This window comes from Lissotriton helveticus, chromosome 11 (assembly GCF_964261635.1).
Source record: "Lissotriton helveticus chromosome 11, aLisHel1.1, whole genome shotgun sequence".
NCBI classification, from domain to species: domain Eukaryota; kingdom Metazoa; phylum Chordata; class Amphibia; order Caudata; family Salamandridae; genus Lissotriton; species Lissotriton helveticus.
The window spans coordinates 714,756,788-714,778,975 of record NC_136072.1 but is presented as its reverse complement, the minus strand read 5'-3'; the positions used below and the strand labels follow the sequence as shown (position 1 = coordinate 714,778,975).

The following is a 22,188-nucleotide window of genomic DNA, read 5'->3' as shown; positions in this document are numbered from 1 at the left end:
CCGTGATTCGAGTAGGCACCGAAGCAAATTATCGAGTCTGTGGACATTTGGGCTCAAGACCCTACAGCGTCGGGAATTGAACCCTGGTCCCAGGTCTGACCTCTGCTTCAGGGTCTGCCTCTTCTAACCAGTGAGCCACACTTCTCCACTCTAAGGTTTACCATGTGGCCATTCTTTTAAGCGTTCTTCCAAGTATGAAACACTCTTTGCAGACATTTGATATTCTATAAAAAATTAAATCGTCATCTGCATACCAAAGCACAGATATTCTGAACATTCATGTTGGGGTGGCATGATGGGAGTTTTTTATTACCAGAAACAATCCCAAAAATTGACTGTATAATAAATGAACAGTGGCCTAGTACATCTCCGCTTCAGTTTTGGTTTGTCTTTTAAGAATATCTACTCCGATCCCAGACTTTTGATTTGTTTACATGTAGTGGAATATCAAATTGGAATCACCTATAAAAGTGGATTCGAAATTCCCCAATTCAAGAGCATTTGGCAAACACTGGATGTATTACCCTTCAGTGGCAGCTGCTATAGGTCTGTGGTGGTGGGGTTGGCAGTAGGGGGGTTAAAGAGAAAGAAATAAAACAGCACTTACCTGGCCGCCGCCTCTCCTCCGCTCATCTTCGTCGAAGACACTGCAACAGGAAGCTCTCAGTCTGTCCCCGCCAATCACGACGCTACTGTTGCAGCCTTGTGATTGGTCTGAGCACTGTGGTCCAGTGCTCGGAGTGGGAGTCGAAGCCCAGGCATGTTCTCTGCCTATATTCTCTGTAATGCAGCCTGGGTGGAGAACATGCAAAGTGAGTATGATGGTTTGGCTGGCTTGAGACGGGTGGCCATATCCTCATGCGCACATACCACTCCTCCCCCTGCTGGTTGACAGCAGAGTTACACCCTGCCCATTAAAAAAAAATGGGCCAGTACCGGAAAAATAAAATGATGATATTATTGAATTTTTCATGTGGAGCAACGCTCCTCCGTGGAGGAGCCACAGCTGTTAACCTTGTCAAATATGGCCGAGTAGTCTAGGAAGCATAAGTAAAGTTGATTGACTTCCATCCATCCTTCCAGCATATTTGCGCCCAGGGTATTATCTTTGATTTTCCATTCCTGGTGAAAACTAGGTTGGCAAAAAAAAAGAATTAAGCTTCTTGAACCAAGAGTTTTAATTTCTAGATTAGTGTTGTTGCGTATAATTTTGTTATAACGAGGTCCTTAGTTCAAAAACGATTTTGGGACCGATTTATCAAAAATAAACCCAAAAAACTAGTATTATTTGCATACTACTACTAATTTTGCCAAATTCCGAGAACTGACAAGTATGTGCTTGGAAACCTCATTGCTGAAAATCAGTAGATGTAGATTTAGGGCGCAGAGTTAATAATCCCATACACAAACAGTTGGGGAATTTGTTTATGTGGGGGGACTCCTTTCCTACATTGTTCTCAAATGTGAAGTTGTTCAAGACCCTTCCTCACCTTAGTTACACAGCTTACAACAAACAGTTTTTTAAAAGTGTGCATGAGCCGTTGGGTTGGAATATTAATTGCAGATATTTGTAAATATCTGGTCCACTGCATCTTTATAGTTGCTCTCCACACTTGCAAAGTGTGCTTCCATTTTTGTGCCACTTATTGGATTTTCCGATGTAAGCGACTTTTGCGTCACACCTTGTGTTAATTTAAATCTGGAACTACCTGACATTCTGGGTGCAGGAAAGATTTCTGCTGGTTGTTGCAATGTTTCTAATTCTATGCTATGACCAAGTTGCCAGTAATTGTACTGTATCATTTACTGTGTGAAAAAAATTGACTTTCTAGATATGAAGCTTCCCCTCTAATATTAGGGCACATAATATCAGAAATATCCAATAAAGCTAGTAGCAAGTATATACCTGTGAGAATGTAGGGCGTGATTTATATTTTAGTGGATGGGATACTCCGTCACAAACATGATGGATATTCCATCACGGCATTACTGGTATTATAGGATATAATTAAGGCTCCCTGTTTTCCATTTTTACAGATAAATACTGACAGAAAACATTTATATTCTTGTCTGTCTTTATTTTTAAATGTGGATAAAAATGGAAATTGGGTTGCTTTTTGAGTAATTCTAAATACACTCTGCCATGGCTGCCAGGCCCGTATCTGTGTGGATTGATAGGTAAGGGGGTTAAAAAAAAGGAATTTTAGTAAAGAGGCTTAAACTGCAGTGGATATGCACTAGGTTGATACTGAAATTTTCATAATTTCTTATAAGTGCAATGATTTATCTTCAGTGAGCAGTGAGTGTTCACTGCATTGAAACCTGGCAGACATTCAAGCATGAGTGCATATTTATTGGTTAAATAAATGTGGAAACATAACAATTTCAGCTACATTTTTTCACAAAACCCCAAATAAATATGGATAAATAGATAAAATTAACAAAAAAGAAATTTGGATAAATACAGACGGAAATGTAAAAAAAAAATACCATAAAACCGGGAGCCCTAGATATAATGCATTTGTGATAAGGTGAAGGGGCAACTGTCACACTTGTGGCCGAGTATCCTGTACGCCAAATGATAAATTGGGCCCTTAGCTTTTGATTTGTGTAAAATCAATCTGCCACTGCCCTACAAGTACTAGCATGATGAAGTTCATTGTCACTAATTTTGACTGTCAACTGGTGCTTGAGTGATAAGTTCAAAGACTATTTGTTATAATGGATGAAAACATCTGACATGTACGTCTTTGGGAGTCACATTTTCTTGAAACCAATGACTCTGAATGGTCCAATAATTCTGGTAATATGATTAGCATCATGCTAATTTAATCGTCTTGAGATGGACCATTTTCTGTTGAAGTTGTTAGGTTACATGTCAAATGGGATTTATTTACTAACCGTCTAATTGTGTCATTCTGGGAAAATTTTAGGTGGTCTAGTTTATATGATCACTTTTAGAAGCTTGATAGTTAAGAGCCCATACACATACTTCAGCCCTAATAACACATTACATTTTGCCGTACTGTCTAGATTTGATCCAAGATATCTTTTGATATTCTATAGGTAGAATGGTAGTGGTTGATGACTCTCCTACAACTACACTCATGGGCATTACTTTAAAATTGTGTGCTGCTCCATTATACTGCCTCAATATAAAGGAGCATACGATGTACTCCAATCTGTTAATGGCCTTTGTAGTGATGGATTCTCTTTAGTTAGTGCATCTTAAAGATATCCTTCTTAGTTGAAGCTGTAATAGTAACAAATCCATTGAAATTTGCAGTAAAATGTGATTGGCTTTCACTGACACTGCATTTGGATGATGTCTACTGGAGCTATAAAGGTTTCTCTGTGAAGTGCATAGCATTCAACACTTCTGTGTTATAGATGGGGGATCGGGGAGGACCTATCCTTGTTCAGTTCCTAATTGAAAAGGAGCTGTCCAGCCTGAAAGGCTAGGCCAGAAATATTTTCCATGGGTTTGAAAGATCTTTAAGAGTTATGGAAGAGGTCACCTAGATGCAACTGCGTAGTCAAATGTTTTTGCCATATATGACCATCTCTGTATGGTAGGCCATTTCTGAAAAATAAGATGGCAACAGAACTCCAGGGCATATGTAGCACAAAGACCCTTTTTAGAACTTTTCATCTCATGGTGGATGATTCAAAGGCATATAATTCATGAGTTGGAATGTGAAAGATGCACAGTGTCAAGTAATCCTTACCTTATTTGTGAAAAGTCGTAATGTTGACTTTGCAGCCAATCCTTGTGAATCTATGTGACTATACAAGTACGTTTTGGCCATTGCTTTACTGAACATTTGAGTAGATTAAGCTGTGAGGATGTCTTATCGTAAGTGATAATTAAACATAGCCGTCAGAGGTGGTGAGATGCAGGTCAAAGTGACACAAATCGCTATTCGATTCTACGCCACGCTCAGGCTTATTTGACTGGCAAGGTTTTCATCAATGAAGTCGGTGCTGTAAATGTTAGTATTTTTGTTATTCTCACTTTGAACTATGTAGTTAGCCATTCTTCTGACTGAAGCATATGTATATACTGATTTGTCCCATCACTTCATCAATAATCCAACACTTTAGCCTACGTTTAAATAGCATTTCTTTAGTATTTTGCTGGAAAATTTCTGAGCTTTAGGAGTTCTTTGGGGACATCTTGGTCCATGCTTTCTACAGTTTTTGCAAACTGTAAACTTGTTAAATATTGACTTTTACTATAGGCTGGGCTGTACTGAGGAACCAAAAGCAGCCCAGGAAAAAATGCTCACATCAGCCTTCTGCCTTTGTCTCTTCGGGAAATCTCTCACTTTCCACCCTCTCTCCTCTCTAAACACTTTCACGCCCATGACTCTGATTGTGGACCCTTTGTGTAGCTTGACTGGACTACCCACAACAGTTGAACTCTGCATCTAGTTTTGAGTTTGTAAGCTAGATGCGGCTATCTGGTGTGACGTTTAGACATCCTGTATGCTTCTTGATATATCATGGGGGGAGAATCTACATGAAATTCTAATTATTCCGAAGTCTTAATCCTTTTACGCAATTAAAAATAACCCATGAACTGTAGCTTTGACGCGAGGCCCAAGCAGGAAAGATTTTACCACTGAAACTGTGAAAATGCCCCTGTTGTAGCAGAAGCAACCTACATAGCTGGACTCTTGGGCCTTTGTTCGAAGTCACCTCCTAATGCCATGGGTGCTGGTAACAGAAGTAACCGTCCCCATAGGAATAATGAGAACCACAGATCTCAACCTTCACATCGAGAGTGTGGCTGTTAAGAGAAGATGACCTCTCTGGGTGACAGTCTATCACTAAATGTGGAGCTAGGTATCGGTAACTATGGGTTTGGGAAACACTTGACCCAACTTTTGGGGCATTCAACATGAGGGCCTTCGTGTTTTTGGCTCAAGCTGTGAGAATCTAGATCTGCTAATGCTCCAGAGATTCTGGGTACAATGGAATCTGCACTAGCACCCCTTCCTGCTTTTATCAGCCATGGGGCAAAACCTGCCTTTCTGCTTGAACAGAATAGTTTTAGCATGATAGGCTTGCCATATTGGCTCGAAGACCAAATTCCATCATCATATATGGCACATTTGTATAATGTTTGTTATTCTTGTCGGGCTCCAAGATACGTAACAATTCGTTTTTTCGATAGTCGTCTCATTTAATTCTATAAAATGTTTAGAAGGTATTTACGTTTGTTGGTTGACATGTGCTCATTTTACAGGGAAAGGCGTTTGTTAAAGAAAGCTTGAAGTGTATTGCCAATGGAGTTACGTCTAAAGTTTTCCTAGCAATTCGAAGATGCTCCACATTCCAAAGAGTTATTTCTGAGGTCCAAGAGGAATGTTACAGCAAGTTGGACATATGCAGCATTGCCAAACGTAACCCGGAAGCAATAACCGAAGTGGTGCAGCTGCCTCATCACTTCTCAAACAGGTAACTCATACTTTCAACTCCTCCGGATGGGATCTATCAGTGACCATCCTGGCGGTAAAGCGCCCATTGAGGATAGGCTACTACTTGGTAGCAGTTCCCTTTATAAACATTATTTGGGCTAGTGTTTAGAACTTTTTCGTATGTGAAACCTAAATAGGGGCTTCGATTAATTTCTGCAGTAAAGGGGACTTTTTGCTATATATATATTTATAATGGAGAATTCATTGATCTATAAAAAAACAGAGTACCTTCTCCTGGGTTCACTACGACACAAATAGTATTCTTATACCATTCATGAGGGCATTAAATAACGGCGCAAGGGGTTGCAGTGTTACACCAGTTACCAAATTTACACCTTTATGCATATGGTGCCTGAAAGTATCAACAATGACATGAAACAGTGGTATTTATAAAAATATTGATCAATCATTTATTGCAAAACAGATTAAAAATAAATAATAACATGTACAGGGTAAATGCCCAACTTATCGTAAGATTTTTAAACAAAAACATACATCATACTTAAAAGGTTGCTATTATAGCAATGTATTACACAAATATTATATCATCATCTTTACAATAAAACATTTTTTTAAAAAGAAGTTTGTCATGGGAACGAAAAGTGTCGACGCGGCGTTTCGGTGCCTCTTTATTCTGCACCTTCTTCAAGGACTCGTTCGCAGTTCAAATCTAATCCAGGTTCTTTTTTCCTGGTTGTATTTCTTATAGTGTGGCTGAGCACTTTTTTCATCCACTCACATTATTCATCCCTTTTTTCGTTTTTTCTTGTAAAAACACCTTTGATGAGGCGTCACTTGTTTTAGGAAAAATGGGGGACACGCTTCAATCCGGTCCACCTTTTCTTGATCTTATATGAGGTTGGGAGGATGCCTCTGGGAGCTACCTTCTGCTTGTTTCGTCAACCACTTGCTCTTTATGGTAAAAACGAAATTGCTTGTGTTTATTTCCTTTTCCTCATTGGTTCATCTTAGTGGGGCTTTTTTGACACATTAGCGGTCCACTCTATAAATGGTAGCTGAACTGCACGGCGTCCTCCTCCTTCCCGGGCTCATTTGGAATTCATTGATCCTCACTTTGATTTGTAGTAGAAATTGTATTTGTGCTTTTCATGGTGCTGCTCTAGCTATACTGCAATAGGCCTTGTCTAGCCCTTATCAATTGAGGAATGTTGTCAAATCATAAATAAATACACTTTGGCTTAATTTCACTTGACCCATGAGTGTATGCATTAAAGTGATAATCGGCAGCCACTGATGTCTGAAGGAATCCTACCCAGACAAGTGCAGAATTAATTCCAATCTGCTTTTCAGGCAGAACTTGTTTCAAGCTGTAAGAAGCAACTATATATTGCATCTGTGGCTGCGTTTTGCCTCTGTAAATATCCATGCAGTTATTGAGTATCTGGCTTATTTAGCCTGCCCTTCCGTATACCTTTTGTCACTCAGTAAACACTGTAGCGTTACATTTCTATGATAGTCTGTATAGAACACAACACTAACATTTATTTATTTATATATATATATATATATATATATATATATATATATATATATATATATATAGATATATATTAATCTCTTCATGGTTTCTTACTAACATAAATAAAAGACTGAACTACAGTACAAAAAAAACCGAGTTTACACGTTTTGTGAAATAGTAGGTGGTCCTTTTGCTTTCAGTTGCAGGGAAAGGGTGGGTAAAAGACTGCTGACGTAAGTAATTAGTCAGTTGGTTTTGCTGACTACTAGCCATATTAGATTAGTGGATTTAAAAAAAAAAAATTATTGAGCAGAGCATAGGGTTCATAAAACATTGTATACTTGAAAAACAGTTAGACAGCTTCTTAACTTATGCAGCAAATATTATAATCATTCCAAAAAAAAGCAGAGTTAAAATTTTCATAGCAGCAATGAGAAAGGAAAAAAAAGAAGTTTCCTGATATGCCTATAGTGGAAGATCAATAAAGTGCAAATACAACTAGACCTACATACATTCGACATATAAAGTACAAAGTGTACATTTATAAACAGCTAATCCTATAGTTATCCAAAAAACTAGACCTACATTCATTCACCATATAAAGTGCAAACGTGCAAAGTGCAAATTTATTAAAAGCTGAATCAACTAGTCCTATAGTCATTCATGAAACAAAGTGCAAAATGCCATTTATCTTTAAAAATAGTACCGAAAAAAAGTTCCTACTACACCTAAAGTGTGGTATTTCTAAAGTGCTAGTGCTCTATTATTGACCACTTCCTTCATAGCTGCTAACAAGCACATGGCCTAGATACAACTAATACCCCTGAGGAATGGAATTTGATAACAAATTTGAATATATCCTAATAAAAAGCTGCTACATTAGTTTGCCACTTCCAGTATTATGATCCCCCTTTAATCTTCTCTAAATAATTAAAAAACTTCCAACTTCTTTAAAAAAAATGTAGTGGCTTCTACCCTCCCCACGTAGGCTTTCTCAAATTTTCGGGTCCTTTTCATTTAGTTAAGCCATTTCAGATGGGAAGGGGCCTCCCTGGATTTCCAATTTTGTAGAATTGGGGAGCGAGCTACCAAGCTCGCAATACATATAAAAGCTTTTTCGGGTTCGGATTGAATTATATCCCCTCTACAGATTCCGAATAAGGCAACTTCGGCCTCAAACGGATTTTTTTTTCCGATTGCTTGCTCGATATCTGAAAAATGTCTCCCAGAAAATCCTTAAGCCTAGACATGAGAAAAAAGTGTGGTGCCACCCGCATTCCTCATCTGTTTGGCATCGGAAACACTTGTTCTCTACTCCCGGGAATCTTTTACTTATAATAGCCGTAGTTAAATAAGCGAGCCATCGCGATAAAAAAGCCACCCTTTTATAGTTGGCCGCACGTAGTGATTTACTACCTAAGTGGCAGACTGTCTCCCACTCCTTTCCAGACAGCCTACATGCAGTCTCCCGAGTTATTTTCTCTAAGTGATTGTTTATAAACGGGGCTTGTCCTGATATATGCAACAGCCTATACCAGTTTCTTACCCCTTTTATATTTACCCCAAAGAGGGCTACCACCAGAGGATCGGGGGAATCCAGTATACCACTATATTTTTTCAGAAAAGAGACAATACGTAGATACTCCAGAAAGGTCGGCTTCCGATGGCTAATACTTCATGCCAGGAGATCGGCCTATTTTGTATTATAAAATGCCTTAGCTCAGGTAATCTACAACCTTCCCAAATATTTATATGCCTTGATTTTAGCTGGAGACCAAGACTGGCACATTCTCTAATTTTTAAGTATTGGAGACGCGATGAGCTCGCTCTTCTTTAAAAGGACTGGAGTCTAAAAAGGTAGTCTTTTAAAGTTGTATACCGTGTTTTTTTTGTAAGTTTTGAAGTTTTTAAAAATACTGGAGTTAGTGATCCAATTTCTTGTAACATTTTATCTAAAAAGAAGCTGTCACTAGTAAAATCTGATCCTATCAAGCCAGAATCTAGATGCGAAAAAGCTGCCTCATAATATGTTCCTACATGCGGCACTGCTAGGCCCCCTTGATCTATCGGTAGCTGTAGCACATTCAATTTGACCCGTGGGGCTTTCTTACATAAATAAATTGCCTAAATATGGTATCAATTTCCCTAAAATATGACTTGTTAACTTTGATTAGGACATTCGAAAACAAGAATATTAGGAACGGGAAGTATAGACATTTTAATTAACGATATTCTGCCCACTATCGATAACGGAAGTAATGTCCATTGCTCCAATAGCTTCTTAATCTTATTCTTCATTCTCAAATAATTGATGAACCTGTGCAGAAACATATATCCCGAGATACCTGATCGGGGCAGCTTTTATCGCTTGTTGTTTTAGACAGGGCGGAAAAGATCAGCATTAAGGGCGAGAACCTCTGTTTTATTTGCGTTAATTTTGTACCCGCCTATTTTTTTCAAACTCTGCGAACTCCCTCAGAACTCTATCTAAATTCCCTCTATCTGCAGTTAAATATAAAATAATGTCATTTGCAAATAATGTGAGTTTAGCCATATCAGGGATCGGAGACAGAATAGCAGCATTGTTCCGTATCTTTAAAACCAAAGGTTCAATAAAATAAGGTAAAAAGTAAGGGTGAAATTTGGCAACCCTGCCTGGTCCCGTGATTCATTTTAATGGTTCCCGCACAATTTGCATTTACTATAATCTTGGCTTCAGCCCCCTGGTAGATATTGCGCAGCATGTCCACCACTTGTGCGGGGAAACCCAAACCGCCCCAAGGTAGAAAGCAGGGTTTTCCAGTTCACTAGGTCAAAGGCTTTTTCTGCGTTGACCATTACAATGCTTGCCGGAATCGAATTTGTATTGATATAATCCAGGGCGTGTATTAAGAACTGGGTGTTAGTTGCCATTGATCTACCCGCTATAAAGCCTGTTTGATCCCTGAGTAATACCTCCTGAGCGGCCTGTATAAATTGCTCCGCCCATCCCTTCATCATAAGTTTATAGTCTGAATTCAATAGGCTGATAGGCCTACATGAATTCACGTCCTCCAGATTTGTATCTTTTTTAACAAAAGAAACAATTATTGCTTCTTTAAAAGCAACTGGAACTGAGCCCCCTTCTCTGGCAAAATTAAATAACTTTCTAAAAGGAATAGTAAGTTCTTTCAAGAAGACTTTATAAAAATCGATTGGGAAGCCATTCTGCCCGCCAATCCTATTCTCTGAGAGTTTTGGAACATTCATATTTATAAAATATTCCTGAATTAACTCCTCCTCCAAAACAATGCTCAGTGGAGTACAACTGGCGAAAATGGTCCATGAAAGTTTGAGAGATGTCGCTACTATCAACTACTTCTAAACCAGTCAGGGGATCTAAGATTTTTGATATTATAGCTGATTCTTGCTTTTTCCTGGTGGTATTTGCCAAGAATTTGCCAATTAACTGGCTTTACTCATAAACCCTCTGTTGAAATAATTGCAAGTTACATACTTCTTCTAAGATAAAAAATTCTTTCAATGCTATTCTTGCCTGTTCATACTAGAGTTGAAGGGCATATTCCTGATCCAATTCTGCTTGTAATTGAGCTATCTTACCCCTCGGTTTACCGAACTGGGCCACCGTGTAAGCTATTATCCGACCACGGGCTGCTGCCTTGAACCCTCCCCAGACCGAGAATGGGGTAGTGGTATTCTGATTAATCTGGAAAAATTCCAGAATCCATTCTCTAAATTCTTTAACCCACTCCTCATTTTGCAGAAGGAGACGGTCCAGCTGCCATCTGGGACGTTCCCTACTTTCTCCCCAGAGTATTACTTCCATCCCCACATATGCATGGTCTGAAAAAGGATTACATCCTATACCAGCTTCTTTAATCTGGAGGGATCTGGAGTTAAGAAAAAAATCTATTTGAGATACCGTTCAAAAACGGTGTGAACAGCAAGTATAAAATTCTTTATCTAAATTCATTTTGCTCCATTAATCCAACAGTTGGTATTCTTTTATAATAGCTCCCAATATTTTTTTTGTGTTTGGTTTTAATTGTTTTTTACTTTTATTTAAGGTATCCTTTCTAGTGTCTTGTATAAAATTAAAATCCCCACCCAAAATAACCTGTCCACCCAAAATAACCTGCCCAGAAGCTCCTATCAATAAATCATATATTTGCACCAAGGGTCCTGTATCATCTGAAATGGGACCATAATAGTTTATAAAATTAAACATCCTCCCCTGTAATTTAGCTATCACCCATATTCACCTCCCATGTATATCCCTATGGACTTGTAATATTTCCCAGGGAAGTTTCCTTGAGAAATAAATTGCTACACCTCTGACTGCAAAACCAGAGGATGCAAAAAACACTTTTGAAAAAACTTTAGGTAAAAAAAGTTTTGGAGAATTAGATCTCAGATGTCTCTCCAGGAGAAAAAGAACATGGGGATTTACAGAAGACAGTAATTTAATAAGCGCGCCATACTTCTTTTTATTCAATATTCCGTTTACATTGGCTGACATGATCTTGCATTTACTAGTTTCCATAATTAACTATTCTCAGTATATTTTTCCAATCTTCCTGAACCTTCTGCTCCTGCTCTTTTTTTTTCTGCTGTGCAACCCCCCCACCAAAAAGAAAACAACCCACCCCCTCGAGATGTGGAAAAACCCCTTGCAGCCATGCTATCCACACTCCGACCCCCCCATCTAACCTAATGAGTGTCATGAAATTACATCCGGAGTGTCCCCGCTGATCCCCGAACCCCCCGCAACATTTTCACCATTAATCAATCAGTTACGTGACCCGCTCAACATGTGTTCAGAGTAGAAAGGCTGTGTTTACCAAATGTAGATCTGGCAGGCAATCCCTCGTCATATAATCAGTCTACATAATCATAATGAACCTCTCCATCAGAATTTGGATCCCCAGTAGTACGCTAAAACCAATCTAATAGGCATCTGGACCAACCTACATGGGGGCGAAGTATATTGCCATTGGAACGTCGATCCATATATGATTAATCAACTACTAGATCCTACTGAGATCTTTCTGAAGGGCTTGTGCTTCTTCTAATGCTGAAAACATGAACAAAAATTCCTTTTCACTAAAACTCTGAGTTTCGACTGCTGCACAATTGATGCTTGAGCACCATGGGCTTTAAATAAATGAAGAATTTTGTCAAATTATTTTCTCCTCCGGGCAGCAACGGCAGTCATGTCGGAAAATATACTGCATTTACTAGTCTCTGTCTCCGGAAACTGTCTCTGCTGGAACGCCTTTGATAGAATTCTCTCCTTAATCCTGAAATCTGCGATGTTCAGCAGAATAGTTCTGGGAATGGTAGAGATGGGGAAGTGTTGAGCGGGGACTCGGTGAGCTCTTGTGATTGTAAGGTCGCCCTCAAATTCCGAGTGTACATTCTGTTTGATGAATGAGTTCACCCACTTGATTGGTTGGGTTCCTTCTATATCTTTGGGAACCCCTATGATCCTGAGGTTTGTCCTACGGGAGTGATTTTCAAGTTCCTCCAATTTGGCCTCAAGAAAGATTTTCTTTTTTGCCGCCTCCTTAGCTTATTCCATGGTCATTTGATCCTCCAATACAGAGATTCTAGCTTCCGCATCGTGCAAACTATTCGGAAACCCAGCCATTGACTCTTCAATTTTCCCCAATCTTGAGTGCAGGGCAGCAATCTCTATTTGTTGTGTATTTTTCATTTTGCGCATTTCCTCTAAGATTAAGTTCAGCATATCCCTGATGTCTAGCTGATACGTTGTATTGGTCTCGGAGCTTTGACAGACATCAGTGAACAGAGTATCCATATCTACACTTGAGGTTCCTGCTTTAGGATCTATCTGAACCAAAGGAATCGAAGGGGCCAATGGGACCTCAGATATTACTTCTCTTGTACTCTTGCTTAAGATAGCAGTCGTTGAAGCTATGTGAGGCCGTATTGGTGCCGGATTTGCCGGAGTCTCTATCGTGCTCTCACAACCTTTGTTAGGCACCTCCTGCAAAGGAAAGGAATTTATCCTCAATATTTAATTCTCTATTATGCTCAAGGGAAATGTGCAGGATGCTGCCGGGGTTTGTTCTTGTGCTTGAGCTTGTACTGATTTTTGGTCCATTTGCTGTTGCAGGGCTCCTGACCCACTCATTTCAGGAGTTTGTTGTGTTGTTCCATAGTCTATTGGAGCCCCCAATCTGGTTGAGACCACTTCTATATCTGATGAAGCACTCGGTGGCTTGGAGACTGAGGCAGAAGTTGAGGAGGAGGCATGAGGATTCAAAGATTTTGGGGTAGTTCTCTTTGTAAACAGGGGAAATTCCTTTATTTCTTTTGTGCCTTTCCTCTGACCATCTTTCACTGGACCTGCTAAAGTTGCCGCCGCCGTTTCTAGTGATTCTGGCTTAGCCTTAGCCTGGTGGACCTCTGATATCACTGTGTCGAAATGCCCCCACTTTGTAAGGGTACCGAAGGAGGAGGGGTGGGAGAAAGCTCGTCTTCTGAGCTTTCCAGGGTGGTGTCCGGGCCCATACAGGCGGAATTATTCCCCCCATCCTTTTCCTTGGCAGCCCAAAGCGCAGCTATTTTTGCCAAGGCTTGGTGAGTTTTTGCCTTAAGGCGGGCTGCAATATCGGCTTTGCTGGGCTTGCTGGCAGCTTTACCCTCTTTCTGCGGTTTACCCATTTCCCCTCTCCTCTCACTCCTTATTATGCAAGCTGTAGAACGATTCTGAATTGTCTTGCCCCCAAATGTCTTTCTTATCTTTTTTATTTTTGCTCCACTTTAACTCAATTTCCACAAGCGTAGCTCTAGGTCTCTGATCCTCCTCAGTCCCCCTTTCCTCCCTCTCCTCCACACCTCCTCACCTCCTTGGCAGCCTCAAGATACTTGACCCCAATTCAAATTCGGGGCTCCATTACACCTGCGGCGTGTTTCATTTCTTTGATGACTTTGCAGCAAGCGCCTTCCGCCTGTTACTTTTAAATCCGCATACCTGTGGGTGGTCACCTAGAAGCAAGAGCGAATGAACCTCTCTCAGTCCGAATCAAGTCACTCGTGCCGCCCGCCTGCCTGCTCCACTCTGCTTAAGCGGTGCGGCGCGGACTCCGCAGCTGTTCACTTTTGCCATCCGAAGCCGGTACCAGTCCGTCTAATCACAGCAGCCCGTCAATAATTCCTCTAAAAGTCGACCCAGGTCTGAGGAGCAGGAGCGCAAATCTTCAGTGCATTTCCACCATATGGAAGCAGTGTAAAACCTCTTGCGTTCAGCAGCCCACATTGGATAGATCACGCCAGAGACAGGTAGCTACCTCCATTACTGAGGGCAGGATAGCGGGATCGCGGGTCACCTGAGGCTACACGGAGGTGTGGTCCTCCGTAGCCATCCCCCAAGAAAAAAAAGTATTAGTGGATCTTGAAAAGTTTGGAATTTTTGACACCAATATTAGGATCACATTGTAACAAGCCTTGCGAAATATATGAAGCAGCTTTAAACTCCATTCGCCTGGAAGCCAGTGCAGAGATGAGTGAAGGAGATGTGATCATTTTAGCCTTGTTTCAATAGATTCTAGGGCATAGAAGCCTGACCTGAATACTCAAAAGCCCTCTTCAGTGATACTCTGCAATCCTGCTTTTGTTACTCCCGGCCTGTATATCTGTACAGCTTCATGTATAATTAGGAAATTGCGATCCCTTATAAGGATCACCCAAATATAATCTGTGGTAATACACTGCAAATATAGCAAATTGAGGATTGAAGAATGCCAAATAATCTATCCCCCAATAGAATGATGACACTGCTTGCATATCCAAGATGTGTAGAAATAAACTGAATCCTACTTACAGGAATAGAAGATGCATCAGCCAAGACTACTCTGATCGCAGAACATGAGCAAGACATGCTTTTTCTCACTGAAACATTGGGGAGACTTTCAGTTGATAACTCAATTTAATGTCAAAAGGAAATCTGATGAAACTGAGGTCCTTTTAATTCCTCCCTATCTCCTTACTCTTCCACAACGCTGCAATCATGGCTTGAAGCAATACATGTACTCCTCTTAAAGCCATCCAGTGATAAATATGGATTTTGTTTGGTCTAAGATCGTTTTATTTTAACCTGCATACACATTATAGCCTGCCACACAATCCTCATGCCCTAGCTACGGGAGCTTTTATAGAGATCTGACTTTTCTGTGGATTAAATCCATTATTCCAGCAGAAGGCTTTAGAACAGTGATGAAATCACTTTGGCGCCCAAGCATTGTGCAAGCAAACACCTTATTGATGAATACCCCTGCATTCATCGGTAAAAGCAGCGACCAATAAACAATCTCTCCAATCTTAATTGCTCTCAAATGGAGTCCCAGAGAAGTCAGAGACTCTGCAAATTAGCCTGTATTATGTATACAACCTATCCTGCAAACTGAGCATCTTGAGGTTCATGATCTTTGAATTGTTGACATCCTTCTAGTGGAAACCCCACCCTTCAGGAAATCATGAACATTAAAGCAGACTTTTTCAGACAGTATTCCAAAGTCTGGAATTTCATTGCTCTTTCACCAGAACAAATTCCTTCTATATTTCCTTAAAAAATAAGGCAATGGTTTACTGTTAACCGCATGCGCGCTAGCAGTTTTCCCGCTGCGCGCTGCGATTTAAAAAAACCCGCGTTACGTGACGAGCTCAGCTCGTCATCCGCTTAGCGCAGGTTACGCCCATGACGAGCTGAGCTCGTCATGAGCGTAGAAGGGGTTAATGAGTGAAGTGATTTGAAATTGTTCCAACATTTTGCGTATGCATGTTCCAATTTTCAGTATTTGTGCCTTTATGAATATCCTATGCTCTTGGTTAACACTTCTCATTTTACTGTACTAGCTTAGGAAATTGTAAATATTTTATATCCCGTATTTTGTTCATGCATCAAAGAACGATGTGATAAGCAATTTAGTGCTGGGTTTTTTCTCTAACCCTATCCCCCCCCCACATTTAAAAAAAAAAAAAACATCTTGTATCTTAATTTAGTCTAGTTGTGCTAGAAAAACTTATATATAAGTAAAAAGGCATATTCATTTCGCTCTTATCTCTGCCTAATGATCACTCAGGGCTTTACTATTCTGCAGAAGGACAGAAAATCAATGTAGAGATATTATGATGTAACATACAGTGGTCATATCAATGGAGAACTGTCAATACCGCCTTATCAATTCTTTTAAAAAGAACATCTTAGCATCAAATCCACAAGCACTTGTTCTATCAGCAGTTGTCTAAATTATGCAGGTGGATACAACCAAACCTTTTTAGAGAAGTTGATTAAATATAGAGCCAAATGAAGACTATCATCTAAAGCATACTTACTGCTGCTTCCACTTTAATTGAAATAACTCCCCATTCCGAGCTGAAAATAACCTAATTCTACAACTATTAAAAACACACAATATAGTAGCCAGTCATGACCTCATCATTTTGACTCCTGAACTCTAAGATCTTGGCAATCCTATTTAAATTGATCAATTCATGTTCAGATCTGCTTATCGATTGCAGTTAATTAATCCATCCCCAATCTTGACTCAAATCCTGATCTACAGCGGGTCAGGAATATAAATAAATGTCCCTTTGATTCTTTGACCATCAGGATTGTGGATTCCTTAACACACCAAGTTGAACTACACTGTTTCTTGGTCTTGGACATTATGACCTTAATGCTATCTGGTAATAAAATATTGTTCTTTTGCACATCTTAAATATATACACCAGTTTTGTTAACTAAAGTAGCGAAAGAACCTCTGTCTTACCTTTTCAAAATGTCAAATACCTCAGCAAAAAGCTATACACTAATCTAATAACACGAAAGTGAGGTTTCTAATAAAGATAACTAAATTGCAGAAAGAAAATTATTTAATGTATAAAATCAGTTTCTCCTGTCTCTTGGATAGCTCACGGAGTGGTTGAAGAGCTGAACCGATCTATATCTAAACAAACAGTCTTTTCATAGCTTTGATCAATATATTGAATGATGCTAGATATAGTGCTAGCTAAGCGAAGGCTACAGTACCTATCAGCAGCATCATACTTTACAGCTTAGACCCATGATTTGCCATTGGAATCCTAGTGTTAATCATGCCAACCAAGCTTTTTAGAATGCTGCCCAGTTTCCTAATTAGTAACAGTCTTTCACTTTCTCGTCTTGCTGTTTGGTGTCACTCAAAAATAGTATGAGCGCTTCATCCTATTCCATCTGATTTTTGGAGCCCATTGGAAAATTATTAAATTCACTCAACTTATCTTTCCACCTTTATGGATGGCACATGCATAGGGTCATTTATCAACATATCTCAATCATCTTCTGTAATAATTGGTTTACACGTTTCAAATACTAGATGAGCAAAGAACTAAAACAGAACAAATCTTAGTTCATCATAGTTCTGACTCTAACATTGACGCTGTAAAGTCATGGCAGATCCATACATACGAGGCTGGCTTTCATACTGAATTAACACAAGGCCACTCACATGGCCTCATCCCAGATAAAAAACAAACTGAATTTGGGTGCTCACCTTAAATCCATAGTTAAATGGTCCATAGTCTAGCTATGACAATGCACAGCAATCTAAGTTAATTTCTAAAAAGAACTAAAAGAAGTCGCTGTGGTGCTGATCATTTCTCATGTAGAATATCGACTCCTCACTCCTATTGACCATAGCGCGATTAGAAACTGCTCCTGAATGGCAGTTTCACATTGTGGCGAGATATTTTCATATAATCTAAGAAATTTGACCATGATATCTCTTTACAAACTTGGCTCCGAATCTGCTGCATTGAATTGAAACATGCCTCCTTACCTGGTTTGAGGATGAACCCAATTGGGGAGAAGCCTATTGGTTGGTACTACTGTAGGCAAAGATCTGGGGTCCCTTCTGCTGTGTGGCAGCAGAATGCCGGGAACAATTCTGCAATCTTGACACTGATGTGCAGGCTCTCTGAACCGGTGGTACAAATGGTGCTCCGTGGGGCACCGTATCCACTGGATGTGTGGCACATCTGGCGCTTCCCACAAATAGCTCGAACCATGGCCATAACCACCTGGATGGGCTGAGGGAGGCTGTATCACCCTAGTTTGCAAATACCCATCGGGCTGGTTTATTACTCTACCTGACGCAGCAGAGTCTTTAAATGTGAGAAGGGATCAGTTTCTTCAATATGCCAAAACTGACTCTACCTAGACTCTTGTTGCACTGTTGACAATGGCAGGTGGTTTTATAACTCATATCTACCATGCTGTCTTGGGTTCAGGTAACTATAACTGCTGAATTTCTATGGTTTTGTATGTGTGAAATCTGAGCCTAACTATAACGTCCCTATAACCTTTGTTTTTTTTTCAGGGAAAAAAATATAGATATATTTAAATTTCTGTAACGCAGTGCTCTTTAGCAATTGCTCTTGTGCCAATTTGTATGTGTTTATATTATTTGGTATTAGCGGCAGGTTGCACAAAATGAAGGGGAGGCACTATCAAAGTTGGAAAGACTCTCTCAATATATCACTTGGATAATCTGAAACTAAGCGAGAAATTCCTTGGAATGATTAGGCCCCTGATTGTGGTTTTATCCTCCCCCTTTTCCTGGACTATGCTATGTCATTAACTGGGGCGCTTATAGTTAACAAATAAAATGTTTGTTAGGGACTTTTATTTGTTTGTTATTATTATACTTGCCTTGCTACCTGACATAATGTGACCAGCAATGCTGGATTGAGTGGCAATGAAGGAGTGTGTTGGAGGGGGGGGGGGTACAGCTATCTTTGATGGTGCATTTTCTTCTGTTTCCAGTTAGTTATTCTGTCCTAATGTTCCAATGTTTCCGGTGTCCACAGATATTACAATAAGCTTCTGAAAAGTCTTTTGGAGTGTGACGATGAAATGGTTGGTGCCATTAAAGACAGCTTGTTGGAGAAAATTGGGCCAAATATGGCGAGTCTCTTCCACCTGCTCCAAAGCAATCACTGCTCCCAAGTGCATGTTCGTGGCGACTTTAACAGAAGACGTCCTACAGAGCACCAGAAGCTGAAGGTCTACTTCCGAAATCTCAGGCCTGAAGGACCATCCAACATGAAGCGTACTTCCTCTGAGGGTGTCTAATTATGAGGGGGAGGGAGAGAAGGGCTCAGAATATGGTGCAAGTTGTGTTCTCACCAAAGTAGAAACCTCCTCAGCTGAAGGGGAAAAATCACTCAATTTAAATTGCAATTAATTATGTTTTTAAGTAGGATGCATTTTAGTTAACCTTTACATTTTAATCGACTCCATTCACAATTCCCATTAGAATAAATGCATGGCAATAGGCATCCTTGCTCTCATGATGTACTTTCTGCAAGGGATGCACCAGTTCACAAATGCTCTCTGAGAAGTCAATTTTCGTTTCCTCGCAAATAGTTCAAGGAAAAACAATGGATTTCATAGGATCCTTAGTTCAGTTCCTGCATTTGCCATCCATGCAGAATTTGTAGCTATAATCACCCCCCCTCTCCAAATTCCTACATGTCCTTTGCAAACGAAAAAAATCCCTTTTACCACTGTGCTAGACCTTATAAAATAAGATCTGTCTGAAGTGAACCCAGGTCCTTTAACTTCTCACAAAGACTGTAGAGGTCTGAATCTACCCTTCTTCTTGTAATGCAATACTGGTGAAAGATGCCACTCAAATCTTGGGCCCATATCTTTGGAATGTGTTGGTGTTTATAGCTCTGTTCTCAGCACTCTGTCTTCAAGAGCAAGTTAGTTTCACCTTTTGACAGCATAATAGCTGACAGAAAATGTATAGCACTTATTGACCAAACATTCCTATCTGCAAGTCTAAGCTAACCATGGAAAGTGCCTCCATTGTAATGTTCAGTTTATTTTTTGTAAAACGTATATTCCCTCTTTTCAGTGGTCATACTCGAAGAGAGAGAGCACAGTATTTCCCATGGCTTGCTGCAAGCATATGACCATCTTGTCCCAAATTATCATAACACAAGCAAATGTGGGTGCTTGCCTGATACCACCAAAAGCTTCCTCGTAAATTATCATCGAGTAGTCCATGGTGTCAGTTTGCTTGAGCTGAGTAGAATTGGCATTGCAGATGAAGTCCTCTAACTTAATGGACAGCAGATGCCAGGGTAACTTAAACCATTATGGTTCTGCCTAATTATTGTGTATATCATGTGTCTCCCTTCAAAAGTATTAAAATGTGGTCCTTTTTTTAGACCCAAAAGAATGTGGGGAATCCAGCCAACCCCACTACACCGCTTAAAGGTCTTCACAAATCTTCCAATTTTTCTACAAACATGAAAATGAGAGGACTGCTTGCTAAGCACCCTTAGAATGCGTAGAAGGTAATACATGCGTAGGATGTGTTCTCGTTGCTACGTGACACACCTTTCCTTTTGGCGTTCTTGGTCCCATTATTACTCCCTGATTATGATAGACTGTAGCAAACAGTCAAATATCTAAAACATCCCCTCACATCTGCCTCCTCCCTGCTGCAAATATAGTTTACCTTTCCTAGGTTGGAGAGGATTCATTATCACAACTAGTATGCAGTTTATACTATACAAAGAAACTGGATGTTCCTGAGAAGAAACTGTAGTTGGATACATGTTGGTCCATGCAGGCCAAAGGCTAACATGGGAGATAAGGTTGATCCTGGGTAGATGCATAGCTTGTGTAAATTGATGCCCTCTGATGTATCTTTTCAACAGGCTAAAGTTTGGTTATCTGCCATGATCCGTCTTACATAAAGTTATGTTAAGGTACTTATTGAAAGGACTTCAAAAATGTGTGGAGGGAATGGGTCTAGTTCCTCAAAGTGTCATGAACATTTCATTCTATTAATGTAAATAGAATGCAAGGAGCCCCTGCACGCAAGGTGGGGAGTATGTATTTCGCTGATCAGATTTACTTTTGTATATGGCTCCATATATCTGCATTGTAAAGCACATCTTCCTCCTTGTGGCCTTTCTATATAAGAAGACTCTTCCACAGAGATCTGCCCATGTACTGTAGAATGGATATCTTGACGTCATGCCTCGCATGCGCTGCACAAAGTTGCCTGTCGCTGTACTGTAACAAATGTCAAAATGCTGCAAGATAGAACTCTTCAGCCGTTTGATGCTTTACCTATTTTCTTTTTTTTGTGGGGTGAGAAAATGTAGTGGGATGTGTTCAATGACTTTTTGCTATTATCTCCTTAGTTCTCTATTTTGCTTTTACTTTTTTGTGCACACTAATTTAAAAGGGCTTTTGGGGATGGTGTTGCGTAGAATTTCATGGTTAATGGCACTTTGTAGTAGAGTATTTGCATAACCTGTCCTTTGTTTCGCTTTTGTGGAGATGTGGAACATCTTGCGATATTCTTCTGGGAAATACAATTACTAATACATTTAGAGGGTAAGGGGTTCAGCTGCTGTTGCCTGTATGTCTGCAAAACTGTGCTGACTGTTGTGTGAATTTTAAAGGCCTTATGTGTATTACCCAGTACCTGCCAACAGCTGTAGGTATTATTAGCGAGCACAGTGTTTCCTGTTTGGGTTTAGGTCCAGCCCAGTGCAGTTTTTCTTTCTTTCTTTTATAAATGGTTTCTTAAACTGCAGGGTAAAAGTCATGTACTTGCATTGATGTGCCTGCAAAACAGTGAGCATTAAAAATACAGACCTTTATTCTAGGTCAAGTGTCGATAGTGTACTTGCAACCTATTCTGGCAAAATAATGTAGCACTAGCCAGTGACAGGAGGCAAATATGATATATTTCAAACAGTAATAAACACGAGACAAAAAAAATTATTTTCAGAAAAAGCTAATCTTCATCATTTCCTGACTGCGGTATAGCAGTGTTGGCAAATGTCCTAGTTACTTTCAACAATGCAAGCAAAAGTTAAAAAACAAAAACAAACACCTCAACAGCGACCACAGTGTTAAGACTGCATGACTGTAAAGCATTTAGTCATGGAGTGTTTTTCACAGTGTTAGTTACTTGAAAATGTCAGTATAGTGCATGATGGGACAGGATAGGTGCCTGAGTTAGCGGGCACCGGGTTGTTGCCTGGAGACAAAGGAAGTGGCGGCTGGTATTTGAAGGTGTTTGGGGCGAGGGCGTGGATGGGGGGAGCAGGGAATGATATAAAAAAAATACACTTACCTATCTGCCGCTGCCACCCCTGTCGCCTCCTCTAGGTCCTCTTCCCCAC

At 40.0% G+C, this 22,188-nt stretch overlaps 1 protein-coding gene across 1 annotated transcript in view; it reads left to right on the top strand.

The window, feature by feature from the left end:
- Positions 1 to 21,895, top strand: part of STC1 (stanniocalcin 1) — a 47,919-nt gene extending 26,024 nt beyond the window's left edge. The window contains exons 3-4 of the mRNA XM_078666583.1: positions 5,252 to 5,463; positions 18,838 to 21,895. Coding sequence (XP_078522709.1) covers positions 5,252 to 5,463; positions 18,838 to 19,102 — 477 coding nt within the window. The 3' untranslated portion in view covers positions 19,103 to 21,895. The remainder of the gene's footprint in view (positions 1 to 5,251; positions 5,464 to 18,837) is intronic.
- Positions 21,896 to 22,188: the final 293 nt, after the last annotated feature.